This window comes from Echiichthys vipera (genome assembly GCF_963691815.1).
Source record: "Echiichthys vipera genome assembly, chromosome: 14".
Classification (NCBI taxonomy): domain Eukaryota; kingdom Metazoa; phylum Chordata; class Actinopteri; order Perciformes; family Trachinidae; genus Echiichthys; species Echiichthys vipera.
This window is the reverse complement of record NC_139839.1, coordinates 6,123,679-6,149,409: the sequence shown is the minus strand read 5'-3', so window position 1 is coordinate 6,149,409 and position 25,731 is coordinate 6,123,679. Positions and strand designations below refer to the sequence as shown.

Here is a 25,731-nt window from a genome sequence, read left to right as displayed (position 1 = left end):
AACTGCAGCCCCCATGGAGCTCTGACAGTGTGGCATTGCATAAGACTCATGGGATATGTCGTAGGTTGATGGAGCGTGATGATTTCAAGGACACAAAATGAAAACAGAAATATTTACAGATGTATGCAATGACGAAAAGGCCTGTGGATGTAGTGTTCTATCGGTAGAGTTTAAGTTATTTTCAGGTACAAAGACCACGTGTGTTTGATAAAACTGGACAAACTGTGGACAGCTTTAAGTGTTTTAGACATCAAGTGTGCAACCATACACTGTATATATGATTTGAACACATAGTAGCTTGGACTGGATCACATACATCTTGACGAAAGCAGTTCATTTGTGAAATACTTTGCTTGCACCACAATGATTGTGTACAAGGGAGATGTCACCACAGTAGTAGCGGATGTTTGCCTCCACCAAAATGCTCACAGCAGTGACACACTCTAAGAGAAGAACAGCCATTTGAAATAAGACACATTTTATGCTGCAGCAAATAAGACATAAACAGCTACTACACACAGGTTTCTTTAGACTGTGATTAGAAGTAATACGAGCTCTGGGAGGTTAAACTTTGAAAGAGACATCTGGTGCTTAACCGTTACAAACACATCAATGAGCAACGGGTACGCTAAATAAATCTGAGGGGTTGAAAGATAATCGACAGGATAAAATAGTAAAAAAGAAAAACACCAACAGAACAATTCTACATTTATTTTTGAATACTTTCCTCTAATCTTTGCATTACCTCATGAATTGCATGACGATTTAAACTCTTTGATCTACCATGGGTGTCAAAGTGATCCATTAAAGGGTCGCTGTGGCTGCAGGTTTTCATTCCAACCGAGCAAGAACACACCTGACTCGACTTACTCAATCACCTGAACTGTCTTCACACAGTCGATTTGTTGGAGCAGGTGTGTTTTTGATTGGTTGGAACGAAAACCTGCAGCCACACGGCCCTTTACTGGATCACTTTGACACCCTTGATCTACACCAATCGCCCAAAAAAGAAAATCACTTTTTGGTTGGACTCCCAAAGAAATGTACAATTACTGACTCGTAAAAAAAATGTAACTATTCAGTATTTTTGTGAGGTGTTTTAAAGTATCTTCAGGATCAGGAACCAGTGGGCTTGGAGGTGGTTGCCACATACAGAGCAGAGATGTGGTGAAGAGACAGACGTCCGTCTTTTATACGTTGCTGGTTTTGGTTCTTTCGTGACATTTGTTGACAATAAAACAAATATTAAAGGTTGAATATGGAGAATGAGCAGAACACCGCCATCTAGTGTCTCAAGGTCGTAGTCGCAACAAAAAAAAGAATAATTCCACTAGTCTTGTTGCCAAGTTCGTTGCGGAGTGTGTCAAGCGATCAGCCTGCGCCACGTCGATGAAGAATCATACAGGGTAACGACTAATTTGGACTAATTCATTCATTTTACAACAGTATTTAACGTTAGCCAGTCTTCAACTGGAAGTCTTTCTTTAAGTGGGGTGAAATCGTTTCGCTAACTCTCAGCTCAGAATGATTCCTTGTCCCTGACGCTGAACAACAGACAACCCTGGCAACCCGCAATCGGCTGCTACAATGTAAACAGACCGTGACGGGAAGTCATCGTAAAATCTGACGATTTTTTAAAATATTCATTCAGACTAAATATATTTTTTTATGGAAAAGCAATACTTTTATTCTGTACCCCTCAAAATGCCCCGTGGGTGTATTATTATTTTAGATATAGCTTTTAATAAACATTCTACATATTCAACCTTTAATTAACACCAGACTGATCCTGTCTCAACCAATTTCTTGTTGATTTCAAAAGCAATCAGAGCGATAGTGTTATTTTCTTACACTCAAAGCTTTCTTCTGTCTGTCATGACCTGCTCTAGGGCAAATTCACTCCCAACGTCCTCCCGTTTCTCTTCGTTTCCACTGATCCACTCGACCTTCCTTAAAACTCCAAAGGACGCGGAGCTGATTTCGTTTTGTATTCGTAACCCATAGTTCAATTCGGTCATTCAAGAACATCCCACCTGAGCTCATTTTTACTGAAACATCTTATTATGACTCAACCCTGTGGATCATGACACCAAAACTATTTTGAGAAAAGTAATTTAAGAGTTTGGACAAATGTTCACCCTCAGATTCTTCCACAAAGGCTTCAATAATATGTCATTTCATTTAGATACAAGAAAAACAGGTTAAATAATGTCATAGAATATTATTTTTCTCCTGCTGGCTTTGGTTTTATTTATCCGAGTGGAGATTTCTGGTACATGAAGAGGGCAAAGACGTCTCAGGGCCTGTATACATGCTGCGGTTTTTGTGCCCTCAAATCATGTCCAGTGTCATTTTTATTAAGATTATTTTTGGCTGATTTTCAAGCCTTTGTTACAGAGGACAGACAGGAAATGGGGAGAGAGAGCGGGGGAGACATGCAGCAAAGGGCCGCAGGTCAGAGCTGAACCTGCAGCCGCTGCGCGTCAGAGCTGAACCTGCAGCCGCTGCGCGAGGACCTTCTGCCTTTTTACATGGGGCGACTGCTCTAACAGCAGAGACACCGGCCGCCCCAAATCCATTGTTCTTAAACTAAATTCTCACATTTGAGCGTACATTCCCTGCGTTTAAATTAACAGTTGTACTTTTGGAACGCAGCAGCGCCTCACAACGCGCCTCGTGTTTTCGAGGCAGTAAAACTACATGCACCAACACTAAAGAGGTCAAAACACTTGACTCTTCACCAGGGTCACCTTAACCTCTATTTTTCTTTATGGCATTAAAATGTACTTCTGAGTTAGTGAAAGTATAAGCACAATGTTTCCACTCTGTAATAACATGTTAATGGAGTAAAACAAGCTTTCATACTAATCCAGTTATGCTAACTGACTGTTGTGGATTCATTGACACAGCCAACTGATTAACTGTGTATAAATGAAATACTCTGTAATTTAACGCAGGCTGGAAACACGTTGTCAACAAAACAAAACTCTCAACATCAACATTTGACGCTTTAACCGAAGATCTGAAAGTTTTTCATCCCGGAGAAAGAAAAACGCATCTGCCAAATGAGCTTCAACGTATTTAAATGATACATTAGGAAATACATCTAGATCAAACACGTTCCACATTCAGAACACAGAGTTGAGTACAATATTCCTGAAGAAACGGGAAATTACAAAATAAAAACCGGCAATCTTGACAGGGAGGAAAGAAACAAACAGGTCCTGAAAGGTCCTTAACCAGACAGGAGCAGTGCTCTTCCCTCAATACTCCTGCACGCCTCCACTTCCTGTCCCCGTTGGTTGTTCTGATTATGGGTGGTGTGCATTTGCAGTCCTCACACTGGACTTCTGTCCTGTTTTGCACATCTGACGGTCTTTCCAGAATAAGATCCCGATACAGAGATCGATATAAAGTCTAGAACTACAGTCGACGATTCCTCTAAAGGACGGTCGGCTGTGGAGGAGCTAGGGAGTTGATGAAAGCGTCGTAGTGCTGCGGGTGGCAGCGCCTGTACTCGTTTATTTTCCTCTTGATCTGTTTGGGTGTGTCCTGGTAATAGTTCTTCTCATCCCTGGCCATCGCCTGCAGGGAGAAGAACAAAGAACAGGAGAGTCGCTTTGGTTAAAAGTAAGGAAATAGTCCTTTGTTTTGGACAGTTTTCAGTTACTGCGTTGGCAGTAAATGGGGCTGGGAAAAAGTGGAGGCAGCAAGTACATTCTGGTAAAAACAAGAGTCAAAATCTATAACAACATTGGCGTCACCTCCAGTGAGGATGTAATGCTCATCACATACCAGAAAACAAAAGCATTGCTCTGAAGAAAATATTGACACTCCTGTTTCCTCCCACAACCCAAAGACATGCCTGTGTTAGGTTCATTGATGACTCTAAAATCGCCTGTAGGTGTGAATGGTTGTCTGTCTCTGTTCGTCTCTATGTGCCCTGTGACAGACTGGCGTCCTGTCCATGAAGATGAATGATTCACAATTCTTTGATAAACCACAAGTGGGGCAAAACATGAAATGTTTGTCCTGACGGAGGTGCCGGAGGGAATGTCACGCTCTTAAAGCTTAAAAGAGGATTTATTGTCTGACCGCCATTTTAAGATTCTCATATTCTGTCTGTCAGGATTTGCTCCACACCGCCAGACTTGGCTCTCTTTCTTTTTCAAATCTATAATCATAATCTTAACGAGACACTTGAACACCCCCCTTCACATACTAAGAACTAGAAATACCGCCTTAGAGTCGGATGCCTCTGCCAACCACTCAAGTTGCAGTTTACAAACTGTCCAGACTTACATAAAATATATAGAGACGACTTTGGAGGAATTTTTAATACAGAGGTCTAAAGGTTGGTAAAACATGGATGCTTGTTTGGAGATTATGTCTCCCCTTCTGTTCCTGAGTTATGACGTTGAATAATGGACCTGTATTATAGGATGTTTAATCAAAAAATCTCTTAGCTGGTCTCTTGCACTTTCATATCAAATTGGATTTTACTGTTGTCTTTTGAATGTATTGTTTATTCTGTCTAAAGTGGGATCAAACGTGTTTTATTAGGATTATGATTTGGTCTGAGGGTACGTCCGCACGATAGAAAACGCACTTTTCTTTCCCTCCATCTTTCTTAAAAAGTTTTCCGTCCACACGCCTTTCAAGTCCAGGCGTCAACGCCACAGGGAGCATTTTCAAATCTTCCTACTCTGGGACCCGGTTTCAAAAGATACCGTTTTCAGGCTCAGATAACGCCGGCTACGTGTGGATGGTCGGACAAAAACATACAAAAGTTGCGCGGTTACAAGAAAACACGTCTCTGTGTGGATGGGCAATATGTAATGATGCATTAGGCAGGAAACGAGATGAATAAATCACTGCTATCTTGACAAAACTGCTGCTATGGCAACTGATCTTACACTTAAAGTTATTCTACTTGGAAAAAATGACCCTTTTCAGGTCCCTAAATCTGCACAGACCCTTTTCAGATCCTTAAATCTGCACAGATGACTGGCTCAGTTTTTGGGATTTAAAGTCAAGGATGGGATATTTTCTATTGAAGGATATTTAATGTGGGGGAAAAAAAACACAAACACACACTCACTCACATGATATCTGCTGTTATTGACTGACTGGGTCTTGGCAGTGCTGCAAGTGATGACTCAGTTCCATTTAGAGCAACGGTAGAAAATCAATGTGAAGGAGGCATTTTTCTGATAAACACTCAAGTAATTTCAACTTCTGCCACTCGCCGCTCAGAGTGATAGAAAACTGAAAATACACAGAGCTCCTCTCTGCACCAGCCTGTCCCCTTCAACCTTGTTATGAGAAAAACAAGTCAGCGGCTCTGGAAGTAGCGGCAGTGGACACCTGTTCTCATAAAGTGAAAAATTATTCAACTGACAAATTAAGTTTCCTCCAAAGCAGCTGAATGCAGCCAGGACGGCACAAAGAGAACGCCTCAGACCATAGCAGCCAGCCCCCATATCTTAGATGTCAGGGTGTCCTTGAACGCACCATCAGGGTGCCAAACAGTTCCCAGAGGTGCAGCCCGAGTCCAGCCAATGCATATTTAATGTTAATGCCTTGTGTCAAACGTGCTCCCAGCAGGTGATAGAGCGTCAAAACATCTTTGTCCTGGTAATGATGTGGGGCGGGTGTATTCCTGGGACCTGCAGAGCTAAACTGTAGCTTACGCCTTCAGCTTATATCAGCCTAAAAGTTCAGTATTGGTCAGCCACTGTTAAATATGAGTCACTTTGAAACGGGTTGTAAGTCCGAGAGTCAGAATATGTTGAAATTAGTGGAAACCAATGGATGCTTCAAAAGGTAGATAATCAGTCTTAAATCCCAGCTGTGGAATATGGTTGACGGTTAATTATTCTCAATAGTTATAATATTAATACTGAATTTCCTTCAGGATCAATAAAGGTTTTATCCAGCCATCTATCTTAAAACACTGGACTAAACCCAACAAAACCATCAATGTGATCATTTAATCTCCCAGCTCTGTTATTGTAGCAACGTGGCCCAGGACCCGGTTGTTGCTCTTACCTTGAAGTCGTCTTTGTGTTCTCGGATCATGTACTGGGCGTACTCGACCAGGTCGGAGGATAATGTCTTAGAGTCTTTCTCTGGACGATTAGCCTCCTCCTCCAGCTCTGTTCGAAACCACACGAGGACAAATCAGAACATAAAACACATCTTAACATTTTTTGATTTGAAGTTGAAGTCAAGGGGGAAATATTATACGGTTCAACTGACACAAAACATGCAAAGAATCTCAGTCGGTCTTTGTAAAAGGAAATATTCACAGCACACCGGTAAAGGTCCCCTGACTAAAAGTCCTCTGACTGAGCACGGAAATCCAGAGGAGCTGCTGCTGAAGGCCGACTCCTCTGAGGTTTTATGCGACCGAGCATGAAAACAAAAAACATCCTTTAAGTGAAGTGAAGCTCTGTTTTCATTCTAACAGGTCTAATTAGGCTGAAATCGCAGTGCGCCCATGAAAAGATCCTTGGAAGTGGTGTGAAAGGCGACTAACAGCAGCAGTGGTGGCATTAAGTGAAAGAAAACACATCAGTACAGAAGTGCACAGGCTTCACCAGCGCGTACAACGGTGAACGTTCCGACTGAAGGTAATTTATTTCGACAAAATCACTGCTTTTAGGGGATTTGCTCACAGTGGAGTGTGTGGGGGAGTGTGGACTGGTGGCTGGAGAAGTGCCAGTTCATCTCCTGGGCACTGCAGAGGTGCTGTTGAGCAAGGCACCGAACTCCCAACTGCTCGGGGAGCCGATCCATTGGCAGCCCCCTCGCTCTGACATCTCTCCATTAATTGCATGTATATAGGTCCTGTTGGTGCATGTGTGTGTATTTCGGGCCTGTGTGTGTACCCTGAATAATAACAGAGTGAAAAAATTGAAAAAAATTGAATTAATAAAGTAATTATTCTAATTCTAATAAATGCAAAATGGCTATGGCAGCTGTGTTACACCATCCGATTTTTTAAAACTCTGGTCTTTTAGAGTTCAAACTGCTCCATGAAACAGATGCAGCATGGCAGTGGTTAGTACAGAAATGTTAAATTAAAGGATAAATCTATAATGCAAATAAATGCCTTATTTGCAAAAAGATAGAGTCAGATGAGGTCTCCCAAAGAAAGGACTTACGGTTGAGAACGTAGGGCTTGGTCACGATGGCGCCAGGAGCTTTGGTCTCTCTGTCCTCACCGAGGAGCTGCACGTGTGAAACAAAACACATCATGAAGAGAACAATGGACGTCTTCAGCCGGCGCGCGTTTGGATTCTGGGTTAACTGAGGATGATTTCTTTTCCATCTATCTTCCGTCTTCCTCTCTAATGTGGCATGACAGGTATGAAATGTGGGTTTTTTTCACCACGGATGCCATTTCACGAAACAATACAGATACTGTCCTCGCTCCTGAGCCCGGGGGAGGCAAAAATTCATAATTTATGGGTCCATCGCCGCAGCTCGGAGGACAAGCTTAACCTTAATTAACTGCAGCGGCACAGAGCATCAGTGAAGGAGAAGATAACCACATGTTTTGTTGAAATAAAGCACCAAATCCAAACAGCGTCCGTATATTCATAGACTCCGAAAACAAGTTTTATTCATATTTTGTTTCAAATAATAAATTGAATGACCCTGTGGCCACCTGTTTGTTTTAGGGACGTGTTAAACATCATTAACAGAACTATGTTGCTCCCTTCTGGCACATGTGAAAACTACACAACATGGGCAGAGATGTTGTAAAATCCTGACCTCCCGGGATATTATTTATTTCTATTTGAATAATGAAAGCCTTGTTTTATAAAATCGCCAAATCTAAATCCTGCGGCTGTCAAGAACAACACAAGCTTTCAGGTACTGATTCAGCATATTGATAGGTGGGCCACGGATACAGACCGACTTTGATCCTGTTCACATTCGGCAATTAAACACTGAAAGATCCAATTACAGTACAAATGAACACACGGTGCTTCTGAGATAAAGAATAATGTGGCAGATGAAGGAGATAAGAACCTTTTATCTGTGGGATGCAGAGATGAGTGATTGACAGGTCCTCTGCTGCAAATTAAAGTCTTTATCGTCATTTTTAAAAATAAGTGTCTATGAATATACCAGTTCAGAGTTGCTGTTGTCAGTGTTGTTGACTCAAGTGTGCTTGTGATTTCAGAGACTGCACTTCACACAATGTCGCCAATGTCGGTTTGCATTGTGACGGTTTACCTGATGTTCCAGGCGTGTATATTTAAGTTGTTTAGGTAATGCTTTAGGCAGTGCAGGCCTTTTCTTACCTACATAATTTTAGTAAATGTTGGTCGGTGTGTGTGTTTGTGTGTATATATTTGTGTTTTCACACAAACTGTGTGGTGCCATTAAGCAGAACCATGTGTGCTCTGAGGAAGACCATGGTAAATCGAACCACAGGGAACTTACAACAGAAACACGGTGGTTACTTACGCTCTTTTTCGTTATTGGCAGCGTGCGGTTCGGATCGAAAGCCAGACCCATCTCCTGCAGGTTCCTGGCAGTGGACTTCCTGTCGTCCCACGCATTTCGAATCTGTGTGCTGAGCAAGACGACAAGTTGAGATACACAATGACATCAACCTAACACACAGCAGTGCTTCTACAGGAGCAGGCCAGCAGGAATCTGAAGTTCAAGTGGGACGGAAAATGACATCTTTGTGTGGTTCTGACAAAGAAAAGGTACAGTTATGTTGTTTTATGTCCAGATCAGATCATCTTTCTCTTACACATTGCACATCCTACTCAAAACAACACAACTTTTTGTTGTTTTAAACCATTAAATTGTACATAATTTGTTATATACAGTATGTTACAGTATATTTTTCACATTTTTTACTTTGCTTATTGTTTCTTTCTTTTTAATTATTGGACACATTGATGTGAAAACTTGGCCCCTTTCTAATTATCAGGTTCCTGCAAAAAGAAGTGTACTTTGCATTTAAGTAAAGGTACAGAATCTGAATCCAGGGTTCGTACAGGTGCTGGAAATCCTTGAAAACACTTGCATTTTAGTTTTTAAGGATTTCCAGCACCTGTGCGAACCCTGGATTCTGATCCTGCATTTACACTTTCTTATTCTCAGGGTTCCTGCAGCTTTCCCAAAGTCAAATTCAAGCATTTCAAGGTGCATTTTCATGCTTTTTCAGCACCTTACAGTTGTGGTAAACTATATTTAACTTCACAGACTCCACACCAACTATTTTGATAATCTGTTAATATCCAAAAGTTTTTTTTCATGCAAAAATGTCAGAAAATGTTGTTTTCAGTCTCTCTTCTGTATTATGTCACATATGCCACCATCATGTAACATAACATTTCAAGCACTTTATTTCTAAAATCCAAGCACTTATCAAAAAGAGGTGTGCTTTGCATTTAAGTAAAAGTACAGAATCAGTATCCAGGGTTCGTACATGTGCTGGAAATCCTTGAAAACACTTGAATTTTAGTTTTTAAGGATTGCCAGCTCCTGAGCGACCCTGGACTCTAATCCTGCATTTACACTTTCTTATTCTCAGGGTTCCTGCACCATTTCCAAAGTCAAGAAGAAGAAGTCCTTTATTAGTCCCGCGAATGGGGAAATTCAATTTTCACTCTATTATTTTTCATGTTACAAACACAGGCCCGATATACAGACACATGTACAGACAGGACCTATATACATGCAACCAATGGAGAGATGTCAGAGCGAGGGGGCTGCCAGTGACCGGCGCCTCGAGCAGTTGGGGGTCTGCCTTGCTGAACAGCACCTCGGCAGTGCCCAGGAGATGAACTGGCACCTCTCCAGCCACCAATCCACACTCTCCATGGTCCACACAGGGATGCGAACCAGCAACCCTCCGGTTCCTACCCCAGTCACCTATGGACTGAGCTACTAACGCCAAATTCAAGCACTTCAGGGCACATTTCATGCTTCTCCAGCACCTTACAGTCGTGGTAAACTATATTTCACTCCACAACAACTATTTTGATAATCTGTTAATATTCAAAAGTTATTTTTCATGCAAAATATCCGAAAATGCTGGAAATCCTTGAAAACACTGGAATTTTTAGTGTGGTGTTTCCAGCACCTGTACGAACCCTGGACTCTGAGTCTGTACTTTTACTTAAAGGCTAATTACACTTCTTCCACCACTGTATAACAGGTTAACTACAAGCAAACACCAGGTAAACACTTCTCACATGTGTCAACACGCGCACTGTTAGCTAACCGGAGCTAGCATGCTAACGCGTCGCCCCGTGCTTACTTTTCTATCCTCGGGTTGCATTTCTTCATGAACTGTTTCTTCATCTTCTTCCGGTCTAGGTTGTAGTCGAACTTCTTCTTCCTCCCTGACTTCTTGGCTTTCGGCATGTTGGTGATTTGTCTCTGTTTTCACAGCGCTAACACGGCGGTATGTCTGTGGTGAGGGGAAGAGACAGCGTGGAGGGAGAGGAAGTCCGTGTTTGTTGTGTTCCGGTCACGTGACGAAGCAAACCACGCCCCGTTTTCACCTTTGACCTTTCGGTTTCGAGTTTTTATTTTACTTTAATCATTTTGATTTAAAATTTAATACGTTTTTTATTTAATACACACACATATATAATAAAAAGTCAATATTGAAAAATAAATAAATAAATAAAAATAGATTATTTAAGATATTTTAAACTATTCACTCAAAATATTCTCATAGTTCTGAGAAAAATACTTAATTTGTCATAACCTGTATCTGCTTTATTAAATTTGTCATAACCTGTATGTGCTTTATTTCATTTGTCATAACCTGTATCTGCTTTATTTCATCTGTCATAACCTGTATCTGCTTTATTAAATTTGTCATAACCTGTATTTGCTTTATTAAATTTGTCATAACCTGTATTTGCTTTATTTCATTTGTCATAACCTGTATGTGCTTTATTTCATTTGTCATAACCTGTATCTGCTTTATTTCATCTGTCATAACCTGTATCTGCTTTATTAAATTTGTCATAACCTGTATCTGCTTTATTAAATTTGTCATAACCTGTATTTGCTTTATTAAATTTGTCATAACCTGTATCTGCTTTATTTCATTTGTCATAACCTGTATCTGCTTTATTTCATTTGTCATAACCTGTGTCTGCTTTCAGACATAATGTTTAAAAATAATAATAAACAGACAATCTCGAAAATGTGTAAATCAAACATGTTATCTATAATAAAATAGACTAAATGTAAACACTAAAATTTACATCATGTAAGTATTTCATTTTAATTTCTTTCTTTTTTTATTGTAACTAATAAGAAGTTTATATAGCTGACACAAAACACAAATGAATAGACTACAAATATGCACTGAATCAATATGAAAATATAAAGAGCAAACACTTGAACATATTTCAGCATTTATTATATATTAATATATATTAAAAGACAATTTACAAAATGTATAAATAAAATTTGTAGTCTCTATTAAAAAAGTTGTCCAAATTAAGCAGTCAATGAAATGTACGTTGTACAGTTTTTTGTTTTTATCATTTTTAATTTTCAAATATAATTTGTTTTTCAACTGCTTTTTGTAAGTATCACTCTGTATACCTACATATAATAAAGGCCACACAAAATCATTATGGACAATTTATGTTAAATATTTTTAAACACTTCACTCAAAGATATTCACAGATAATTAAGAAAATGTATAAATCTAACGTTTAATCTGTAATAAAATTCTCAATATTAAAAAGATTATTGTCTATTGTTTGAGATAATTTCCCTTTTATCATCAGTTCATCAGTTGTGTTCAAATAGCTGGCAACACATGACTACATTATTGGAGAAACAGAAGCTGATAAAAAATGAAAAACAAAAACAAACTAGACTAAATACGCAAAAACAGCAGGAGAAATAAGAATCCCTTCACCGTTACTTCAGACGACACAGGAGGAGAGTTGGAAACACCTGCAGCTGCTGCGTTTATCCTCTGGGTGTCAGCCTGCGTCAACAATATCTCACAAGTGCAGAATCATTTGGTCCATCTAAGGTTTGTCAGACAGCCGCACGGTCAAGTGAACACTAGGGCATCGATCCACTAAACTTCTCAAAGTGGATTTAAGTGAAAGATTAAAGTATAAAAGCTTAATTTTTACTCCTGCTCACAAACTGAAGAATGAAAGCTATTTATCACATTTTCATTACATTCATCAAAACTCTCTCTTACAGAGGACAAGGTTAAACTTTCCTGACTTCGTGTATGATTGTCATGATGACCAACATAAAGTGCTTGTGCGGACAGTGGCGTGCACAGACTTTTTGAAGGGCAGGGGCCAAAAGGAAAAAAAAGGGCACATATAGCGTGTCCTCGCCACTGAAGAGGTCACTATAGCACATGTCTTGGCTGCTATAGGGCACTTTAACACACGTTTTGGCTCCCATGAGTAGACTTTAGAATGCGTTTTTGCTCCTGTAGGGCACTTTAGCACACATTTTGGCTCCTGTAGGGCACTGTAGCAAACATTTTGGCTCATGAGTAGACTTTAGCATGCATTTTGGCACTTTAGCACGCCTTTATGGCTCCTAGAGGGCACTTTAGCACATGTTTTGGCTCCTAAAGGGCACTCTAGCATGCATTTTGGCTCCTAGAGGGCACTTTATCACATGTTTTGGCTCCTAGAGAGTACTTCAGCACTCGTTTGGCTACCATGAGCAGACCTTAGCATGCGTTTTGGCACTTTAACACGTATTTTGGCTCCAATAGGGCACTTTAGCACATGTTTTGGCTCCTATAGAGAACTTTAGCACTCGTTTTGGCTGCCATGAGGAGTTTTTAGCATGCATTTTGGCACTTTAACACGCGTTCTGGCTTCTACAGGGCACTTTAGCACACATTCTGGCTCCTAGAAGGCACTTTAGCAAACATTTTGGCTCATGAGTAGACTTTAGCATGCATTTTGGCACTTTAGCACGCCTTTATGGCTCCTAGAGGGCACTTTAGCACATGTTTTGGCTCCTAAAGGGCACTCTAGCATGCATTTTGGCTCCTAGAGGGCACTTTATCACATGTTTTGGCTCCTAGAGAGTACTTCAGCACTTGTTTGGCTACCATGAGCAGACCTTAGCATGCGTTTTGGCACTTTAACACGCATTTTGGCTCCTATAGGGCACTTTAGAACATGTTTTGGCTCCTATAGAGAACTTTAGCACTCGTTTTGGCTGCCATGAGGAGTTTTTAGCATGCATTTTGGCACTTTAACACGCGTTTTGCCTTCTACAGAGCACTTTAGCACACATTCTGGCCCCTAGAAGGCACTTTAGCAGATGTTTTGGCTTTGGAGACTTTAGCATGCGTTTTGACACTTTAACATGCGTTTTGGCTCCCAAGTGACACTTTAGCACGCATTTTCAACAATTTGGCCACAAGGGTGGGCCCCCTGTGTCCAGATGTGGCTCAGACAGATCAAATAATTCTCTCTCGTATAAAACATTTTCCCACATTAGCATCTGACCTACAAGCTTTCTATGTTGTTCTGATCCATACTTATACTTGTTTTGATCTATTGTATTTAAATGGATCTTTAATAAGTTAATAGAAGGCCTCTGAACTGTTCAGGTGAAGCCGCCCACTTCATCAATGAGCAGCGGAGGACTCAAGTGGAAGTTTGGTCCAGAGTGTTTTGAAAACCAGATCCCAGAGAAGCGATCACTGAGTGGTAGAGGCTGATCAATAACTCAACTCAACCCTCTGCCTGATATGAGCTGCTGTCATCATTCTGCAAAGCAAAAACAGCGAGAGTCTTCCTTAATGCACCTTTAATGCACCATGGCGCTTTCATCGATCTGTGCAGGGAAATCCACTCTCTGCAGAGTGAGACGAGCCACAAAAAGCAGCAGCTCTGGTGTCAGTGATGCATCGATTTCTGGATTTGTAACAGTGCATCGATTTTGATCGATGCATCCAGGGACACTAGACCTTTTTGAGGATTTGCGTCTTGATTCAAATGTTGTGCTCGACGGCATTGTGAAGCACAAATAAAGTGGTTGGGGATGTTTTCATTGCTTATAGTTAACACTTGATCAATCAGGTATGAGAATCAAACATGCAAGTCACAGTAGGCTATTACTCGACTCTGCCATGCCTGATATTTACCACCAACGTCACTCTGGAACCTCCCGGGAATTCATTAAGATCAGGAAATGTGTGAAATAATCTTACATTATTAATATACAATATAATACATATATACATATTCTGTATGACCTTTTCTGTTTTCTTTTTTACAATCAGAATCAACTTTATTAAGTATGTAAACACATTACAAACCAGGAATTTGACCTGGTGATTTTGTGCATAGTGGATGCAAATATACAGATATACACATAAAAAAACACAGAATTAAGCACGAACAATATTCTAGATATATAATATAAAATATAAAGTAAAATGTGCATATGTGCAGGTGATGATGTTAATGTAACGCATGTTTGAAACAAAAAATCTATTTCAAAAATCAAATCCATCCAGCACTGACTTTGTAACTATGTTTTAGCTTTTTAAGATAAAATAACGTCACTTTGAAACCTCCTGGGAATTCCTTAAGATCAGAAAATGTGTGAAATAATCGTACATTATTAATATCCAATATATCCTATAATAATGACCTTTTCTGTTTTCTTTTTTAGAATCAGAATCAACTTTATTAAGTATGTAAACAGATTTGACCGGGTGATTTTGTGCATATCGGATAAAAATATACAAATATACACATAAAAAAACACTGAAAGAATACACAGAATTAAGCAAGAACAATATAATAGATATATAATATAACATATAAAGTAAAATGTGCATATGTGCAGGTGATGCAGGTTAATGTAACGCATGTTTGAAACAAAAAATCTATATAAAAAATCAAATCTATGCTTTTTTATATAGATTATAGCTTTTTAAGATAAAATAACGTCTCTGTGGAACCTCCCGGGAATTCATTAAGATCAGAAAAAGTGTGAAATGTTCTTACATTATTAATATCCAATATAATACATATATACATATTCTGTATGACCTTTACTGTTTTCTTTTTTAGAATCAGAATCAACTTTATTAAGTACGTAAACAAATTACAAACCAGGGATTTGACCTGGTGATTTTGTGCATATCCGATAAAAATCACAGAATACACAGAATTAAGCAAGAACAATATCATAGATATATAAAATAACATATAAAGTAAAATGTGCATATGTGCAGTTGATGATGTTAATGTAACGCATGTTTAAGGTTAGTGCTATAGTTACATAGCACTGACTATGTAACTATGTTTTAGCTTTTAAAGATAAAATAAATTGTATAGTATAATAGCTGACTGTGACTAGTATAATTTATAATATAATATATAGTATAAAACAAACTGTGAGCTATCTTAAAAACTACTCGGAAGGTTTGAGCAGAGTGAGACGTCTGTCTGTGATAGTTGTGTCCCCTTCTGTTCATTTGTTTTAATTAAACAGCAGTTTTATGACAGAGTGAGACGTCTGTGTCGTATCCACCGCCTCTCTGACAGCAGCTCCGGGGCGGAGGGACCTGGGGAGGAGAAAGAGGAGAGGAGGGGTGCCGCCACCGGTACCGACTGTTGGACGAGCCCGTGCGGAAAGCAGAAACGGAGGGTTGAATCTTTCCTCCTTGGCTGGGCGGTGGGAGGAGGTGGCGGACGGTGTTAAGGGAGGATAAACTGAGATTGAAGCCGCCGGAGGGGAGAGGGGGACCAGGAGCTCCGTCTGCTGCTGCCATAACCCTCAGACAGCATCAACATGGAGCTGGAGAATATCGTGGCCAACACGGTGCTACTGAAAGCACGGGAAGGTAAGGATGGAGATGGGGGGGTTTGACAGCTCCTCTCTCTCCCCGGGCACCTCACCGACACATACAGCGGCAGAGAAAGGATGCGCAGGACACGGGGGGACACAAACTGTGACTGCATGCGGTTCAATACAACCAGGATATGAGCTCAGAGACGCGCCGTGCTCTCCGTACACCGGACTCCATTGAAAGTTTTAGCAATTTAAAAGTTTTCTGGTTTATCCGTGAACTTACATACACGCTTTGACTGGTCTAAAGACTTTGAGTAACTTTTAAGTAAACAGTCGTCAATTCGGCATGAAAACTGTGTTATTAAATTGCTTTATTATGATATATATCTCTGCTTTCCTCGTTGGCGGCGCTCACCGGTGGAACTGTCCATAACACTGTAGTAATACGCCAACCACCTTCACAGTGAAGAGAGGATACCACGGTAGACAGATACAGTTTAGTGTGTATAGCAGTGAAGCATTAAATATTAGTGTTTAATTACATAAATCAGTGTGGACACACTCGGACCATAGATTTTAAGCACCAACAGGGACGGTTTTAACCCCAGTGCGCGTAAATGTGCCCGCTGATTTAAAGGTGCGTGTGTTCCGTGGCTCCGGTAATGTACCCGGGACACCAAGTATGAGAGGTCCGGAAGGGGTTGCAACTGTGCAATGAATGCAGCGACACATCGGGTTTCCCTTTGCTGATGTTGCAGCATCGTCCTGTAGTTTGCGAAACAGGATGTTGAGGCGAAACAGCTGTGAGATTTGTACTTTGTGCACAGAACTCAGTGTGCGCTTCTGTGTTTTAGCCTTTGCAGCCTAGATTCTGTAACTCATGTTAGACAGACCTGCCTATAGGCCCCTAGTCACTCCAGTTCTATAGATCAGATATATGCAAATGTACCAGAACAAGTTACATCTTACACAGATATAGTTTATCCTGGGCTTTATGGATGATAACACTCTCGAGTGTACTTTTTTATTTACAGATTTCTTATTGTGTTCAATGGAAACATCTGCGTCCCCTTTGTTATTGTCATTCTAAACAGGAGACAAAAGGTTGCGACTTGTTGCCAACATAATCCTAATGCCATCTGCAGAGGGACATGAGAAAATGAGTGTCATGATCCCTCACTGCAAGCTTACCGTATCTGCTCGATTCAGCTTATCTCTTGTGCTCGTAGAGGGCCAGGAGACAAACCTCCGCGTTGGCACCCATCTGCCGAACTGAAGCCATGAGCAAGGCACCAATCTCCTCGCTCCAGACAGGCATTGACCTCTGACTTCTCTCTTGAGCCTAGATGTTCTTTTTTGTGTCATTGGGGAACAGGACGTGTTATGAGATCATTATAAGTACTTATGCCATTCGGACAGACCGACCCTGTTTGATTCAAATATATAAAAAACACATTTGCTGGTATGCAAATATGAATTTCAAGGAAGTTAAACAAGCTTGCTAGGGAAATGCAGATGCATGGTGCATGATGCAGCCAGCAAATAATCCTGTTAATTTACAGTTCGTCGAGTGTAAACTGGAGCTGATCCCAGCTGACATCGGGCGTGAGGTGGGATACACCCTGGACAGGATGCCAGTCTATCGCAGGGCACATAGAGACGAACAGAGACAGACAACCATTCACACCTACGGGTGATTTTAGATTCATCAATGAACCGAACACGTGCACGTCTTTGGACTGTGGGAGGAAACCGGAGAACCCGGAGAAAACCCACGCAGACACGGGGAGAACATGCAAACTCCACACAGAGAGGCCCCAGCCTGGATTCGTCACGACAGGCAGGAAAAACTAAATTACAAAAGTTTAGTGTCGACCTTTAAATACCCACTAACCAACTAAACCTATTAGTTCTCCTGACGTATGTATTTTTCCCCACTCGGTTCTACTCGACTCATTTTGTTCATGTCAGTAAATGTGTAGCTGCTGACTAGGTTGGGATTAATGCAGTTTGCAGTGTTTCCTACAAGTTGACCGTCCTTTTATAGGTCCATGGTTGATGTGTGTGTGTGGCTTTTTAATCTAAACCTGCAAAGTAAAGTACTAAAGTAGGAGTAGAAGTCTAGCATTAAAATGGATACTCTAGTAAAGTACAAGTATCTCAAAATTGTACTTGCGTAAATGATTGTGTACTTTCCATCACCGCCAAGATCTATTGTTTCTGGAGCTTGACCCATAGTAGAGACTAGACTAGTCTAAAACGTATGTTAGACAGTGACACCCCTGCTGCCAGCTGTATCACTAATGCTAGCGGCAACATGCTCTTGAACCTTTAACTTGACATATTATATTTATCCATCACCATTTTCAGAAATGCTCTAAAAAACACCAGTAGAAAATACATTGAGTTAGTGAAGCAGTGGCTAGAAGACAAGGGTGAGGTAGTGAACCTCAAAACCTTGTTGTATCACAGTGAACCAAGTCTTTTACACTGTAGATCCAGTCCATATGCTTGCTCTCTTATTCTTTGATTAAATAGTCCCTGATCCGATTTATATAAAACCTTTGGCCTTTTTTTTTTGACCAATCTTTTTTAATCCGTCTCTTGTGAGTTCCACAACTTTATGAAAATGAAATACTTAATCTCCGGTGCGCTCCTTTCACTACAATTTGCTTATACCTCACATTAACACTGACCTTTTCCCAAAGCAAGTTCATTTCAGTGTGCCCTTGGAAATTGAATTGCGGTGGCCTAAAAATACCTCGTAAGCCATCTGCTCTCTGCTTAACTATAGCCTTTACTCTATTACAACTGAATATACTTCATCACAAGACAAAGGCCTCCCTCTGTCTCTGCGTTGATGGATTTCTCTCTCTGAAATGATTGATTTTTAGTGCAATAAGCCCTTACTTCTATAAAACTTCTCACATCTTTCATTTTGCAGTTATTCGTGGAAGGAAGAAAAGGAAGTCTGCCAAAGGAAAATATGGGCCTATAGAATTGGAACAAAGGGCGTTTTTTTAGATGGTGTTAAAAGTTTAGGGTGGAGTTTTCCTTTAAAACAAGCAATGTTAGGCAACTTCCCATGTTCGTGGCTGCAAACGGCAGGAAGAGAGGAAACCGTTTGAATGGCCAAATATCATGTAGGGTGACACCAGTGTTGCACACTAATGTGAAGGAGAGCGAACGGATCAAAGAGGCAATGAGTCATTTGAGGGAATACACCTTTCTCTCTGGACGGAGCGCTCACTCTCTGCTGTTCAGGAGTCTTTATTTCACTCGTGGCTTTTTTGTGTCACTTCCTGCGTGCAGAAACATGTTCGTACCCACCAGAGTTTTAGGTAACGGGGTTGTGTCGGGAAACGTGATGTGTGAATGTTTGCAAGGGTGTAGTGTGTTCTGGAGATAACGGGGCATGTCCCCTTCACTTTTTTCAAGTCTTGTTTTTGTCCTATGGTTTCACTTGCGAGCAGACATTTCACACACGGTTGAATCGAAGAGCGTCCGCGAATTGCGTTAGCTCCACCTACTCTCTCTAGCGGATCCGACACCATTGGATTTTCTTGGGATTGTGGCCACAGACACCCAGTTCATAATACTGCAAATGCAAGGGTTTATTTCAGTGGGCCACAGGCTCAGTAACCACTGTGTTGGCTTATTCAGCTGTTGATAGTGACTCAACAGACGTCTATTTAAATGAAAATCTTTGAGGCTGTAGGTGCTATCACATTGTGTATACTGAAATCAACACGACATTTCTATTCATCATGTAAGACCAGCGGTGTCAACCTCCAATTCACAGTGGGCCAAATTTGAGGGCCAAACTCAAAATTTACTAAAAAAAAAAAGACAGCAAAAGTGCATGTTTTCCCTTCTCTCCAGATGTGTAACGTTGAACCTTGTCAGTGCAGGTCCTTGTTCTTGTCGTGGTGTTTCTTCTGTTTGATTCTTTGGTTAGAGCCACGGTGGCTCTGCAGACGAGACAAACAGCTCTTTACCTTCAGAAACACATCATCTGCCTCCCAACGCTGCTGAAAGCTCCTGTTCTCCATCTTTCTTTGGGTCGTTTTTGGGGAGGGGTGGATTAAGTTTGTCTGCAGAGACTGGTAGCATGGATGCTCATGTTTGCTAACAGAAAAGTAGAGGGGCCAGCTCTCAGAGAACCTTGATATGATCTTGCGGGCCAAATAAAATTACACCGCAGGCCAGAATTGGCCCACGGACCTGAGTTTGACACCCCTGTGTTAGATCATTCATTTGGAAACCTCTGACATCAGCACACTTGAATGTTTGTAGAAAAATACCACCTGCAAGTTCATACAGTAAGTCAGACATTTAAGGGAATGTGGTAGACGTCAGGACAGGCAGGAAAAACTAAATTACAAAACGGTTTAGTGTCGACCTTTAAATACCCACTAACCAACTAAACCTATTAGTTCTCCTGACGTACGTATTTGTTCCCATTCGGTTCCACTCCACTCATTTTGTTTGTGTGAGTAAATGTATAGCTGGTGACCAGGTTGGGATTAATGCAGTTTGTAGTTTGTCATACTAAGTTGACCGTCCTTTCATAGACTCATAAATGTCAGTGGAAGTTTTCAAGAGTCTTTGGGAGACGAAGATAAGCATCTTAGTAAACTTGCTGATTATAGGCAAGGGCGTAATCAGGCAAGATAAACTACTGCGGTTCTTTTAGTGTTGCCAGATTTGATCTGATTCTCAGTGAGCTGAGGTCCTGTAGCATCTCTTTTATAGGGCTGGGTATTGTTTGAAGTTATTTTGATACTAATGCCGATAACATCTGACTCAGTGAGTGAGTGAGTGTATTGAACTCAATTCAACTCGCCTATAAATTAATCCTTTCATTCAGTAAGAGGAATAATGGGTTCTTTCTTCTTTCAAAGGTGACCTGGTCTCACTTTAAACGTTGAATATGAAGAATCTCTATTAAAAGCTATATATATATATACATATATATATATATATATATATTTAGATAATACACCCAAGGGGCGTTTTGAGTGGTACAGAATGAAAGTATTGCTGTTACCAGAAAAAATATATATTTATTAAATAATTCATTCATTCATCTTCAACCGCTTGTCCCTGTCGGGGTCGGGGGGGGCTGGAGGCGATCCCAGCTGACATCGGGCTTGAGGCGGGGTCCACCCTGGACAGGACGCCAGTCTATCACAGGGCACATAGAGACAAACAGAGACAGACAACCATTCACACCTACGGGCAATTTTAGAGTCATCAATAAACCGAACACCTGCACGTCTTTGGACTGTGGGAGGAAACAGGAGAACCCAGAGAAAACCCACGCAGACACGGGGAGGACATGCAAACCTCCATGTTTACCGGTTTGACAATGACTTTCTGTCACGTTCTGTTTCCATTGCACCAGCCAATAGCAGCCGGCATGGAGGGTTGCCATGGTTGCCTGATGTTCGGCTACAGAAACAAAGAATCTAGCTCGCTAATCGATTACACACCACTCAAAGAAAGTTTTCCAGTTGAAGAATGGCTAACGTTAAATACTGTTGTAAGATTAATTGATCATTCAAATGTAGTCGTTACCCTGTATGCATCATCATCGACATGGCGCGGGCTGATCGCTTTACACACTCGGCAATGGCCCCTGACAACAGGAATGCTGGAATTGTTTATTGTTGTTGCGAATACGATCTTGAGACACTAGATGGCGGTGTTCAGCTCATTCTCCATATTCAACCTTTGAATGTTGTCGAAACACAACAACATGGCCTAAATATAATACAGACTAAAACGACAGAACTACGACTATGATCTGATCAAGCAGACACTCAATGTCTACTTTCTTTACTTGAAAGTTTTTGAGACTCGGTGCTTTCCGTACCCAAAACAATTGATACCTAGCTTTACTCCCAGCTAGTTTCTGTAACTCAATATATCTTCTTCCATAGTGAAAAGCTAAATTATGTCCTTGAAGTCTTTGAAGGCGTCACCATGGGCATCAAGAGCTTGCGATTGTAATTTCGTCTCCTTTCTTGACATTTTCTTATTCTAAAATGTCACCAATAGTTGTTCTGTAAAGTCGATTGATCCATCAATAGTGCAAATCACAAGTTGGCTCCTGTTTTTCATGCTTTAACATTCGACAATCAGCTGATGTGTATTTTTACTTGAGGAAAGAAAAATACTATTCATAGAACATTTGATTTTCTACGAACTGAAGACTTCAAAGTGATGGCCCAAGAAAGGGGGCATGTGTTAGATCTCCCAGACCGGGTTCAAACACCAGGCATTAATTGTACATGGTGCAGCATTTAGAAATACTGAGCCCCGAGGACGGCCTTAAAATTCTCTTGATGTCAAAATGTAACAATTTAATGTGGGATTCATTTAGCCGATGCTTTTATCCAAAGCGACTTACACAAAGTGCGTTCAACCGTGAAGATACTATGTGTGGTGAAGCTCGGTTGAATGCTCGCATTATTATTGCTCAGATTGCAATCATCTCATTAATATGCATCAAAATGTACCACTTTTTATTGTCTGCCGTCAGACCCTTGGGTTAACTAACTTTTGCACACTGTGTTTTTTGAGAAAAACAAACCGAAAGAGAAGTTTCCCGGACAAACAATGGGGGTGAGCCATTCTTATACAGGTACCGCAGCCACATGAGGGCTCATTCACTTGTATATAGAAATACTGGAGACGCTCTTCACAGGGGAAAAGTTGAGGTCAACTCTTGAGGTTTGTAGCCAGGATCATTAAAAAAAAATAAAAAAAAGACGTTCAAGGGTTCTTAAAAAGTCAAATTTGAAGTGACTGGGATCACTCTCTTATGTGTAAGGCGGCATCAGGTTTGACTAAAACACATTTTTTAAATTGCATGGCGACACTCTGGAGTGGTGGTTAGCACTGTCGCTTCACAGCAAGAGAGTTCCTGGATCGAATCCTGGCTGGGGCCCTTCCGTGTGGAGTTTGCATGTTGTCCCCGTGTCTGCGTTGGTTTTCTCCGGGTTCTCCGGTTTCCTCCCACAGTCCAAAGACGTACAAGGTGTTCGGTCCATTGATGACTCTAAATTGCCTGTAGGTGTGAATAGTTGTCTGTCTCTGTTCGTCTCTATGTGTCCTGCGATAGACTGGCGTCCTGTCCAGGGTGTACCCCACCTCACGCCCGATGGCAGCTGAGATCGGCTCCAGCCCCCAACCCCAGCCCTGTCAGGGGCAAGCGGTTGAAGATGGTTGGATACATTAACTGAATTATTTATTATTAGGTTAACAAATTGTGTGCTAGCGACTTAGTAAAAAACCTATTACGATTCAAGTGTAAAGAGACAAGATAGACATGGACGCAAACAAAGCCCAGTTTAAAAAACAGACTTGCAAATGTTTTAGTACGATCAGTCGATCAACAGAAAATGTATTTGCAACTGTTTTGTAAATTCAATGTAAAGTTAATGTAATCGTTTAAGTCAATTTTCAACCAAAAATACCACACATTTGACTTTTACCCGTCTTACATACAGTCAAGTGAACATCTTTGGGCATAGAAAAGATTTTTAACAACAATAATACAATTATAGTGTTCATTTTACATGATTTATGAAGTGTTGCCAACAAAACAGCATTCAACACATTCGTCACACCTCATGGACACACGTCATGTGCTTCAGTAACACTGATATATGAAGAAAACTCCACAGGGCAAGTACTGACTCCCGTATCAGTTCAGCCGCTGTCGAAAAGGTGTAGGAAAAAAAGGACATTTTAAAAAGACAGTAGCTGCATTTTTCTTTAATCTGCTGTGACATTGTTTTAGTCATGGCAGTGCTGCTATCTCATGTCAGGCTGAACTTCAGCGTCTTGGATACTGTATCATGTTGGTTAAGTGCCCTTCAAAACAACAGTGTTAAGAAGCCGCTTTTGACCTTTATTGTCACAAAGCTTCAGTGTGTGTGTGTGTGTGCCAGTGTGGGACGATTTCTTCCTCTGTGACTAAAAGCAAATAGGGCTACCTTCAGACTAATTATGTATGTTCATCATTTTGTGGAAAATCTGTTTCTCAATGCCTTCCTGCCTCATTGACGTCTTGATTTACATTTCCACTAATGCACACGACGGACATCAGGGATCTCGTTTTTCTCTGTTATCAATCAGCTTATTGGTAATTCTGTGGCTGATGTTATCATCTGTTTCCTGGGTACAAACAAAACATCTTGTTTGCATTGCGTCTGTGACAATAATTCATTTTTAGTAGCCGCTGCTCTGCAGTATTTGAATAGCAAATTCTGGAGGTTGGTATTGACTTTCTTGTAGTCAGAACACAGTGATGCTGCTGCTGTATGCACAACAACACACTGTTATCAGTATAAACTCTGACTATTTGTTTGATCCTGGAGCATTTCAAAGGCCATCGCTGCACCACGCAGAAATGTCTTTGCATCGTCATCTTTATTTTTTGTGAACTGTTGATTCCTCTGGATGAGATCTGAAGGACACCCAGCAAGATGTTTACGTACGAGCAAAGACACAGTTTCCACTGGCATGGGGAGGAAATATCCCTTTTACTTTTACACGCCCAGTTTGATGTACTCTTAACAATGACCTTTGACTGTCCAGCTGCTGAAATCGCTGATAAAGATGTTGATACGCTGATCTGCTTTGTCTCTAATTATTAGAGTACGTTTGTTCCCTCCCCAAATCTCAGACTTGTTCAGTGGTTCAAATAGAGTTTGACCTGTGTTCGCTGACATGTCAGAGAAACAATTAACCAATCAGATCTTAGTATTGATAGATACCTAGCTGAAATAATGAAGACAGAGAAGTGACACTGTCCTGCAGAATTTATTTTCAAATGTCTTGTTTTCCCAGAACCAGAGTCCAAAACCCAAATATATTCGATTCACAATGACATAAAAATCCAGAAAAGCATTAAATCCTTATATTAAAGTTTAATTCAAGCGCAAAATCATCCCATGGCCTTTTGCAGCAATTACATACATCCAATAAGCCATTGAGACATTTTTTTTCTTGGAAGAACTACTAATGGAGAAATCCCGTACAGTCGCTAACAGCCAGACGTGGCTAACACTGATTAGCTCGGGGCAGTACAGTACCAATACTGCTCCTCAATCTAACAGCAAACCTCTGCAGTAGCATGAGTAGAGTCCTTACACATAAAACAAAGCAACAAAATCGTAGTTGGTGAACATGTAGTTTATTAAAAGAGTGTTTTAAAGACTTACCTACTGGCCCCTGTACCAGCTCCTCACATAGTAAAGTCCATCAACTCAATCACCAAAGTCAATCCAATAGGAAGGATCCCATTGGTGCTTTGTTTTGTGTGTACGGACTCTTCTCATGCTGCTGCAGAGGTTTGGTGTTATTTTGAACAGTATTAGTGGTTAAAAAAGACGTTTAAATGCCTTCACCGTGCTGCCCCGAGCTAATCACTGTTAGCCACGTCCGGCTGTTAGCGACTTTTCGAGATTTCTCCATTAATAGTTGTTACACCAAAAAAACTGTCTCGATGGCTTATTTGATGTATATCTATATATCTATACTGTATATAAGTGCTGAAACAGACCATGGGATGATTTGACGCCGGAATTCCACTTTCAAACTCAAACCAGATAACGTTTTGCATTTAGCTTGATAAATAACCCAAGAAACACACAAATAACTGCATTATCATTTTTAGCTTTATAGTTTCCAGGCACCTAATGGTTTCGAGAAGAAAATCAACTGTCGACCCGCGACTTTAATCTAATACAGTGAGCATCGTGTTGGCTCTTGTTCTTGTGTTGTGAATGAACCTGCACTCGTAACTGCATCACTGTGGTGAGCACCACAGGCGAGACAGCGTTTTTTAAAGCAGCCCGAGCACTAACGCAGAGAGGACAGCAACTTCCTCTGTATTTTCTTTGT

General features: G+C 40.8%; 2 protein-coding genes across 2 annotated transcripts in view; one reads left to right on the top strand and one right to left on the bottom strand.

Moving 5' to 3' along the window:
• Positions 1-3,066: 3,066 nt before the first annotated feature.
• Positions 3,067-10,468, bottom strand: nop16 (NOP16 nucleolar protein homolog (yeast)). Its single transcript, XM_083926573.1, has 5 exons — positions 10,298-10,468; positions 8,485-8,593; positions 7,170-7,236; positions 6,052-6,158; positions 3,067-3,585 (listed from the first exon to the last, which is right to left on the bottom strand). Exons 1-5 carry the CDS (start codon positions 10,402-10,404, stop codon positions 3,442-3,444), a joined length of 534 nt encoding a protein of 177 aa, XP_083782699.1. The 5' UTR covers positions 10,405-10,468; the 3' UTR covers positions 3,067-3,441.
• A 5,160-nt stretch (positions 10,469-15,628) lies between these two features.
• Positions 15,629-25,731, top strand: part of grk6 (G protein-coupled receptor kinase 6) — a 54,773-nt gene continuing 44,670 nt past the window's right edge. The window contains exon 1 of the mRNA XM_083926803.1: positions 15,629-15,865. Coding sequence (XP_083782929.1) covers positions 15,814-15,865 — 52 coding nt within the window. The 5' untranslated portion in view covers positions 15,629-15,813. The remainder of the gene's footprint in view (positions 15,866-25,731) is intronic.